Below are 9,266 nucleotides of genomic sequence, written 5' to 3' on the forward strand. Positions count from 1 at the left end.
TCTGTGGGGGCTGATTAGAGCAGAAAATTGTACTCTCAGATTAGAGGCAGGCAAAGGAAATGTGCAGACAGCTCTGGTTCACAACCCTTGATGTGTTTTATCAAGCAAAATGGCCAAGCACAGACACCGGAAACCGAGTCCTTGGGAAAGGAGATCCTTTCCCTCGCACATTGCCCATGGCTCTTCCTGGGGGCAGTGTGCAGGTGGTGGTGTGCAGTACCAAGTGCAGGACAACCACATGACTCCTCCTGGGCTCCCTGCGGTGCCAGGAGGCAACGACGCCCCGGTGTCTCCTGGTGGGGCTCAGTGTCAGAGAGAACAGCCATAGCCAAGGAGACACAGACCTCAGTTCTGTCAGGGCCCTTCAGCCTTGCCAAGGCCCTTGGCCATTTCCAACTCAGGCCATTTTGTGCTGTCTCACACTTGTGCCTGTGCTGCTCAGTGGCAGCCCTCAAGCATAAGACTGCTCCCCACTCAGGTTGGGGTCATCTACAAGCGTGGTGAAAGTTACCCTCTCCAGGTCATTCATGAAGGTTTAAAACAGGACAGGTTCCAGGAAGGAGCCTGTGTTACTCCATTACTCTTCAAATCTTCAGGAAGAGTACTGTCCTTTTACCAGTATCTTCTGAGCCTTATCATCCAATTATGTGGTCATTTGGTTGTCTACCCATTCAGACCTTGAAGACCTAATTGGTGGGCAAGTCTGCTGTGGGAGAAAGTGTCAGAAGCCTTCCTAAGCTCGAGTTAACTGATGTTCACTGCTCTCTGATGGTTCACCAATGCAGTTTGTTCAACATAGAAGGCCGTGTAGTTGGTGAGGCATGATTTACCCTTGGTAAACCTATACAGACTGTCCCCAGTCACCCTTTTCTCCTTCGCGGATCCAGAACTGTGATCAGAGAGGACTCATTGCATGACACTCACCTGATCAAAGTGAGGCTGAACAGCTTATACTTCCCCAGGTTGTCCCTGTGGCCTTTTTAGAAGATGGGAGCACAATTGCCTTTCTCCAGTCATTGGGGCTTCCCCGAGTCTCCACACCTTTCCAAGATGATAGAAAGTGGCCTTACGAGATAGCTACCAGCTCTCTCAGCATTCTCAGCTGCAGCCCATCCAATGCCATAGACTTGTGTTCTTGCAAAGAATTCCTGACTCAACTATCAAGCACTCCTGGTCCTTCAGAAGTGCCTCCCATGGGACCCCTCTGCCAGTAGGCCCCAGTCTGCTCTCCTGACCACCAGAGTCTGGAGTCTGCTTCTCCTCTTTACAAGCCTGACACTGATCATCACTTCCCTGATCAGTTCTTCCCTGGTGGCAGGTTCCAAGGCCAGGAAAATGGCACCTTTGTTGGTATATCTGGCTTAGTTGTGGTTGGAAGTGGTCCTCCACACCCTCCAGAATCCCTGTGGATAGTTTGAATCCTACTGCATTGTTGTCCCAGTGAAAGCCTGACAGATTAAAGTCCTCCCATGAGAATCAGGCTCTGTGATCCATAGGCTTCCTCAGGGTGCTTCAAAATGTGGCAGTTCTGTCACAGGTTGTGCATCTCTACTTCCTGCAGTTTGCGTGCCAGGCTTTGTGCATTTGTGTATATTTGGGATGTGGAACCTCAGCTGTGGTACCAGGGCTGAGCRCAGACTTGTCACTGTGAAATGTKGTCCCAGAGSCAAGGACAMTGTGTATGCAAAGGCCCTGCATCAGAGCAGAGAYRTGCTGGCATAGACAGCAACTGAGGATGTAATAACAACATGAGGCTCCCACTGAGAGAATAAATGCTACAGTACCCAAGGCCAGAGGGAAGCAGAGCTGCATCGTCATAGCAGAAGAGGYGTTTTKTACCCAAGGTGACYCTGCAGTATCTTGGGGCCTGTGACAGGAGTGACCCGGAACTCCAGGAAGGAGCACGTGCCACTGAGAAAGTCGCTGGGCCTGAACAGCCTGCAATGCAGGCACTCTGTGGCTGCATCATTAGCACAGTCCCTGTTCATGTCAGTGGGAATCAGAAAGAGTTTGAAGACAGGAGAACAACTGGGCTTTGAGAGTGTAGGTGTACTTGTGGAGACATTGGTGTGATGTGCCTTCCATCTTAGCAGCACGCTTGGCTGTGGATGGCATCGACTTTGTCCTAAGACAGTGGTGGGAACCATTATCTGGGAATAGGTAGGAAATTCGAGGTGCCCTGGAGTGTTTGATAGCAACCACTCYAGAAGCGAATGGAGTTCCTGGAGTTYCTGTGCTGGACCTGCTGGAAACATGGTGGTTGTGCTGCAGACCGCATGCATCTGGCATGGCCCTGCAGGCCTCTTGTCATTGCATTAAATCAAGTGTGAGCACTGAATTACTGGAGCTCTCTTCAGTGTTGGGATCTGCATGTGTCATTGCAGATAGTCTASGAGATTCTYCACCTGGCCCAYAGCTGATTCTCTAGAAAGAGRTGGRTCTCCCAGTCACTCTATAAGAGCAAGCAGACACCGGCACGTATCCTGGACAACCTCTCTTTCTTCCAATGCCATGARCTGTTTGTACRTGAACAACTGACTCCGATCYTCTCTCACCGTTGATTCCAATGGGAGCATTGACAAGGACCTCCCATGCAGACACTCATTTTGTTTACCCCCAAATGTGAGCAAGGGCTATCTCACCTCCTGTAAGTTTGTGCCRTGCACAGGAGGGAACWRAATCCCACTCCACCTAGGGGCTTCTGAATGRGCATTAGATGTATTGATGAACTCCTCTAAATCAGTCCCTGAAGCACAAGTATATGAACTCCCTTCTTCTTCCTGTGTCTAGGTGTCCTGTCTTCTTRYGAGATGKAAGCAGGGCCTTCTGGAGTGGAAATTTTCCACCTCTCTTAGATAACCATCTTCTGATAAGACCAACTCAGTTTCTCCCCCCTGTTTAGAGAAAAGCCATTGGTGATTATTTTAGTCTCCTTCAGTGCACATTTCCTTTAATGTGACCCTGTTGCTTCTCAGGAGATGTCCGTCCTCAAACCCTGGAAACATCTCAAGGATGTGCAAGGAAAAGAGACAGTCATGCTTTCAGCTGGGACTCTTCTTCTGAGCTGCACTTGGCTCCTGCAACCACGGTAGCCCATGGCAACCTGTCAGGTGCTGCAGAGAGACGGCTCTGTCCAGGAGCAGCTCCTCTTAAAAGAACAGCAAGAGTCAAGGCCAGGATGAGATGGGTGACTGAGAAGTTGAAGATAATTGAGAATGGGAGGATGATTGAGAGCTCCCTGCAAGGATGAACCTTCACAGCTCCTGACACAGTAAGTCGCTGGCTGCAGGGCAACAGTGCTGTGGTTCCTGGCAGGTTCTTCTGCAGCTGGCACTTTCCACAGCTGAAAGGGTCTGTCAGGGTGGCTCTCCCAGCTTCTCCTGTTTGGAGCAGGTGGTGCTTTAGGACAAGGATTCATTGCTGTGTGGTCAGAGGGACAGGGCATTACAGGATGGTGCAGGGATGTGAAGCCAGGGAGTGCACCCCTGTCTGCCCAGGGCTGTAATTCAGAGAGTGTCCCTGTGTCCCAGGGTGCTSTGTGCCTGGGGCAGTGACTGTGCTGCCTGTGAGGGTCATCACTCAGCCTGCCCAGGAAGGTCCTCACAGCACTGTGTGTGTGTGKGGGGGGGAAGTTCTTGCTGGAAGGAGTGACCYCTGGTAAAACAGGTTAGTCCTCTTGTTGGAAGGCTGCTGTCAGCTCTATCTCACCCCTCAGGATATTTATGAAAGACCTTTGCTAGAGCACAGTCGGGGCAGGGACARAGGTTACTTTAAAGACTGGGGACTCTCCTGAGTCTGTACTTTCATTTTCTTGCTCTTTGCAGAGTGTTGATAGGGAAGAGATAGAGCAGAGAGAAACAGCTCCCAGGAGGAAAAACTCTGAGCAGTGAAGATCTGATCAGTGAGGGAGAGGAAACAAGAATGATAAATGCTGTGGGAAGGGGAATTTGGAGACCTCCYTGTCATCTTCTTTAGTGCAGRTATCAATCTCTAAGGAAGCCCTGCTGGGTCTCCTCTCCACTCAGCAGACCCTCTACCCTCAAGGCCAGGGTGTCCGGGGCATGAGCCTCCTCCGCGGCAGCCTGAGCTCCAGTGGAGGAGAGAGGCATCTCTTATTGCAATATGCTCATTTCCCACTGTCTGGCAAAGGAGCTGAGAGTGACTCTCCTGCAAAGCTGCCATCTGGGAGGTGGTGTGCACAGCTGAGTGAAAGAAAGACTTTCCTGAGTGCCCGTCTGTCTCTCACTCCTTGCTTTTCCTGTGACAGGAGAAATAGAGCAACTGCTCCTTGTTTCCTCACCTCTCTGTGCTGATCTGGTTTTTCTCTCCTGCTCTCTGGGGCTAAGGAGAGGGTTCAGCTGCAATCAAGGCAGTAACATCCCGCTCCTGCTACATTGCCTAGGGGAACATTGCGGATGGTAAACTAACGTGAAGGCAGGGTCTTTCTCCGTTGGAAAGGAGTGTTTAGGAAGGATCAGGTCAGCCCCTGCCTTCACTGCACTGTTTCTTTTCCAGGACAGAGTGGAAGCTGGTGTGATTGATCCAGATACAGACACCCCAGTTCAAGAGGGCAAAGCCTGGATAGACGAACCCCTCAGAAGGACCCTCTCTTTCAGACCCAGCTGCCATGAGTGCTGTGTTTGTCTCTCATAAACATAAAAAGAGAATATTCCCCTGGGTCACCAGACCAAATCCCCTTCATTCAGCTCAGGGCACCCATGCCCAGGTATCCCAACCAAAAACCAGAGGAAGTCTGATACTTCTATTTATAAATCACAGTAGCTGTTCTTTCTGGAGCCCATGGTCAGAGGCCCCTGCACTGCAGGGCACCCTCAGCACAAATCGGAGGTCAGAAAAGGAGCTGAACAAGATAAAGGAGGGAGGCAATGTGGAGGGTGCTATGGGGAGTGGAGTGGGTTTTGCTCAGAAAAGCCTGCTCTAACTTGTCAATGCCTTTTCCCCCTTGGACAGTGCCCTGAACCGAGACAGAGCAAATGTCCAACAACAGCTCCCTCAACGAGTTCCTCCTCCTGGCATTTGCAGACACAAAGGAGCTGCAGCTCTTGCACTTCTCGCTCTTCCTGGGCATCTACCTGGCTGCCCTCCTGGGCAATGGCCTCGTCATCACATCCATAGCCTGTGACCACCGCCTCCACACCCCCATGTACTTCTTCCTCYTCAACCTCTCCCTMCTCGACCTTGGCATCATCTCCACTATTGTCCCCAAATCCATGGCCAATTCCCTGTGGGACACCAGGACCATTTCCTACTCAGGATGTGCTGCACAAGTCTTTCTGCTTGTCTTCTTGTTAGGAGGAGAGTGTTCTCTTCTCACAGTCATGGCCTATGACCGCTACATTGCCATCTGCAGACCTCTGCACTACGGGACACTCATGGGCAGAAGAACTTGTGTCAAAATGGCAGCAGCTGCCTGGGCCAGTGGTTTTATCAATGCTCTCCTGCAGACTGTTAATACATTTTCAATACCACTGTGCCAAGGCAACACAGTGGACCAGTTCTTCTGTGAGATTCCCCACATCCTCAAGCTCTCCTGCTCAGGCTTCTACGTCAGGGAATCTGGGCTTCTTCTGGTTACTCTTTCTTTAGTCTTTGGGTGTTTCATTTTCATTGTGCTGTCCTACCTGCAGATATTCACTGCTGTTCAGAGGATCCCCTCTGAGCAGGGCCAGCACAAAGCCTTTTCCATGTGCCTCCCTCACCTGGCCGTGGTCTCCCTGTTTGTCAGCACTGGCCTGTTTGCCTACGTGAAGCCCCCTTTCCTCTCCTCGCCATCTCTGGATCTGGTGGTGGCTGTTCTGTACTCAATGGTGCCTCCAGCAGTGAACCCCCTGATCTACAGCATGAGGAACAAGGAGCTCAAAGATGCCCTGATGAAACTGATTCAGCAGGTCCTACGTCTGCAGCAATAAGCTGCCCATCCCTCCTCAAAAGTGGTTTCTGATTTGTTTCAGACAACTGTTGTGCTCTGGGCATTCTCCCTGTGATAGACATGTTTGTTTAGGAGTGTCCGAATTTATCCCCCTTCTCCAAAGGCATGACTTAGTCTGTCTGACCCAGAGGCCTTCTGTGAATGTGTGTGTCTCTGTGTCAGAGCTGGCCTCTCTCTAATTAAAGGGGATTTCCTCAGTGTGGTGCCTCACGTTTGGKCTTTCCTTTCTATATTGGAGCTGAGAATCTGCTCAAAGACTTTCACACTGAATGACTATGTTGTTTTTCCCAGGCTCTTCTTGGCTCAAGCTGATGAGCTCATCGGTGATCTGTTAGGGAATGAGGGCTGGATTCAGTTCTCACTTGTGGGTGTCCAGTGCTCCTGCAGGTGGGGAATGGTCAAGCATCTTTCCAGTAGGTCGAGGGAAGTGATCCTGCCCCTCTACTCAGCCCTGGTGAGGCCTCATCTCAAGTACTGTGTCTAGTTCTGGGCTCCCCAGTATAAGAGAGACATGGAACTACTGGAGAGAGTCCAGCGTAGGGCTACGGAGATGATCAGAGGGCTGAAGCATCTGCCCTATGAGGAACGGCTGTGAGAGCTGGGCCTTTTTAGCCTGGGGAAGAGAACACCAAGGGGGGATCTTATCAATGTGTATAAGTACCTGAAGGGAGGGTGTCAAGGGGATGGGACCAGACTCTTTTCAGTAGTGCCATCCAACAGGACAAGAGGCAATGGGCAGAAATTGAAGCACAGGAAGTTCCACCTGAAAGTGAGGAGGAATTTCTTTCCTGTGAGAGTGACGGAGCACTGGAAGAGGTTGCCCAGAGAGGTTGTGGAGTCTCCTTCTCTGGAGGTATTCAAGGCCTGCCTGGATGCAGTCCTATCTAACATGTTCTAGGTGGCCCTGCTGAGCAGGGAGGTTGGACTAGATGATCTCCAGAGGTCCCTTCCAACCTTACTGATTCTATGATTGTATGATCTCCCATATGACAGGGCTGGAGACTGATGCCTGGCCTTCTCAAAGGCAGTATGGAGCCCCCAGGAGAGCATAGGTCACCTCCAAGGACACCATGTGCCTCGAGGTGAATGGAGCTTCACAAAGTCAAGTGGAGTCATCAAAGATAAGGGACAAAATCAATGAATTGTCCAGGCTCATGAGGGCTTAGCAATTGAACAAGAGCCAGTGGGCACTCAGGACACACAGAGGAGGGAGGCTTGGGTGTTTTTCATGCCACCGTCGATCAAAAACATGAGCTTAGATCTAGGGTGTGAGCTGAACAGAGCCTGAGGCATTAGAAATGCCCTGTGGTTGGTCAGAGCATCCTAAACTGCCACAGACACTTTGGTGGGGGTTGTGAGCTGCAATTGCAGACATCCATCTGGGTCTGCTTCCCACCCTGGCCATGGTAAGTGTGGAGTCACCCCACACTCCCGGGGCCTAAAAACCTAACCACTGCAGAGAAGCACCACCACCATAGAGCCCTGTGGAGAGAACAAGGCAGGTCCAGGAATGGCCAGACAGGCCATATTGACACACACACTTGGGGAAAGACTCCCCAGGGAGCAAGGACATCCCTGGAGATGAGCAAAGGAGCAGTTATGTGCTGGCAAGGAGGAATAAATGAGAAAGGGAGTTCTGTTTCTATGTAGGTCAGCTAAGGGCAGGCTGCTGTGTCTCTGGGGCAGCAGGAGCTGTTGGAACAGCCCCAGAGTGGAGCCTCTTGTGCTCTCCTGGAGAGAGCAGAGAAGAGGCTGCAGGCAGCCTGAGGGTAGGGTGTCTCCTGGACACCAGAACAAGGGACACAGAGTGTCACTGTGCTCTGCCTCCCTGTGCCACTGGGGCCAGTACCAGCTTGGAGGTTGATGGGGAAGCTGACACACATCTTTTGCTCCACGGAACTGCTGTGCCTGCTGCAGGGCTGGGGCTGTGGAGTGAGTGCCCAGAGCTCTGCAGTCTGCCACAGCAGGGACTGCTGTGGGGCCAGCGCCATCCTGGGTTGCTCTGCTGAGTGGGCTGGGGAGAGGGCAGAGGAGGTGAGGAGAGCTGAGGAGGGGCTTGTCTGGTCTGGAAAGGGTCTGAGTGAGGAAAAATGCCAATGTCAGCTCAGTTGTGTGAAGGGACAGGGTGAGCACACACAGTAGGGGGTGTGTGTTTCAGAGCCAGGTCTCATAGAGGGGGACCAAGACATGGATGGTGCAGAGGAGAGGAGGTCGGTCTGTGCCCTTGGTTGCATGGACTGACCACGGCATGGTGCCCCGAGGCATTTGTCACAGCCCGACCTCTCACATTGGCAATTTCCAGCCCTGGCTGGGCACCCCAAGTTTTTGGGTGGGTTTTGCTGCATGTCTATCTCTGTCCTGCTGGACTTGATGTCTTTATCAAGGGGAACAGCCCCCCTCCGATGTGGGACACAGCCTGGACTGGGCAGGGGCCTGGTACTGGGGCAGGCTACCAGAGCAGAAGGGATGTGGGTGAATGGATCACCAAGGGCAGTTATGGGGACCATGTAGGGGGGATGTTTCCCCAGCCCTGAATGCACCTTGCCCTGGGCAGTGGCTACACAGCATGGCCATGGGACCATGTGCAGGGATGGAGCTCAGATGGGAGGAAGAAAGTAGGAATGAATCAAAAGAGGAGGAGTTCTGGCCAGGATTCCCATGGGTAAAAATGTCCACATACGGGTGGATTTACTTTATCTCTGCAAGGCTGCTCCTTCCCCGACCAGCAGCRTGTGATGGCATGCTCCTGGTAATCTCTCATAAGCACTCAAGGTGTTCTCTGCACCTGGCTGGATGGGCGTAGATGGGACCCATGCCTTCCGATTCCTCCCAAGAATATAGATTGAGGAAGTGCTGCAAAAACAGGCCTGGTGGGATTCTCATGGCACCGCAATGCGTGGGGCTGTCATAACCCCCTACACGCACTTCCAGGGCCAGACGCTTGGAGACAAGAAGCCAGCAGTACATGTGTGAGCATGCCCTCCTGGTGGGCAAGGAGACTTCAGGCTCTTGTCACCCCGTTGGAGAGCAGCAGCTGGCCATTCAGATGACTGAGGGGAAGAGGGACAGGTCCCACAACTTGTGAGGTGAAGATGTTGACGGGGACCTGGGGCCAGGGTCCTGCTACCTCCTAGGCCCTCTTCGAGCTCCTGGGAAGCCCCTGCGGAAGCAAACCAGTCCCAGAGAACACCATTCCCCATGTTCCTGGGAGCCAGTGACAGGTTCAYTGCTATGGGAGAACATGACACGCCAGCACCAGGGACATGGCTRGTGTTTGTGCTTGTGAGGTCACCACTGCCCAAGTTCCTGATAGACA

The 9,266-nt window shown here is 52.2% G+C and overlaps 1 protein-coding gene across 1 annotated transcript; it reads left to right on the forward strand.

Moving 5' to 3' along the window:
* The first annotated feature begins 4,919 nt into the window (after positions 1–4,919).
* Positions 4,920–5,930, forward strand: LOC146587697 (olfactory receptor 14A16-like). The gene has a single exon (XM_085319153.1). It carries the CDS (start codon positions 4,995–4,997, stop codon positions 5,928–5,930), a length of 936 nt encoding a protein of 311 aa, XP_085175279.1. The 5' UTR covers positions 4,920–4,994.
* Positions 5,931–9,266: the final 3,336 nt, after the last annotated feature.

This window comes from Rhea americana, unplaced genomic scaffold (assembly GCF_003343005.1).
Source record: "Rhea americana isolate MKP2758 unplaced genomic scaffold, rheAme1 scaffold_570, whole genome shotgun sequence".
Taxonomy (NCBI): Eukaryota; Metazoa; Chordata; class Aves; order Rheiformes; family Rheidae; genus Rhea; species Rhea americana.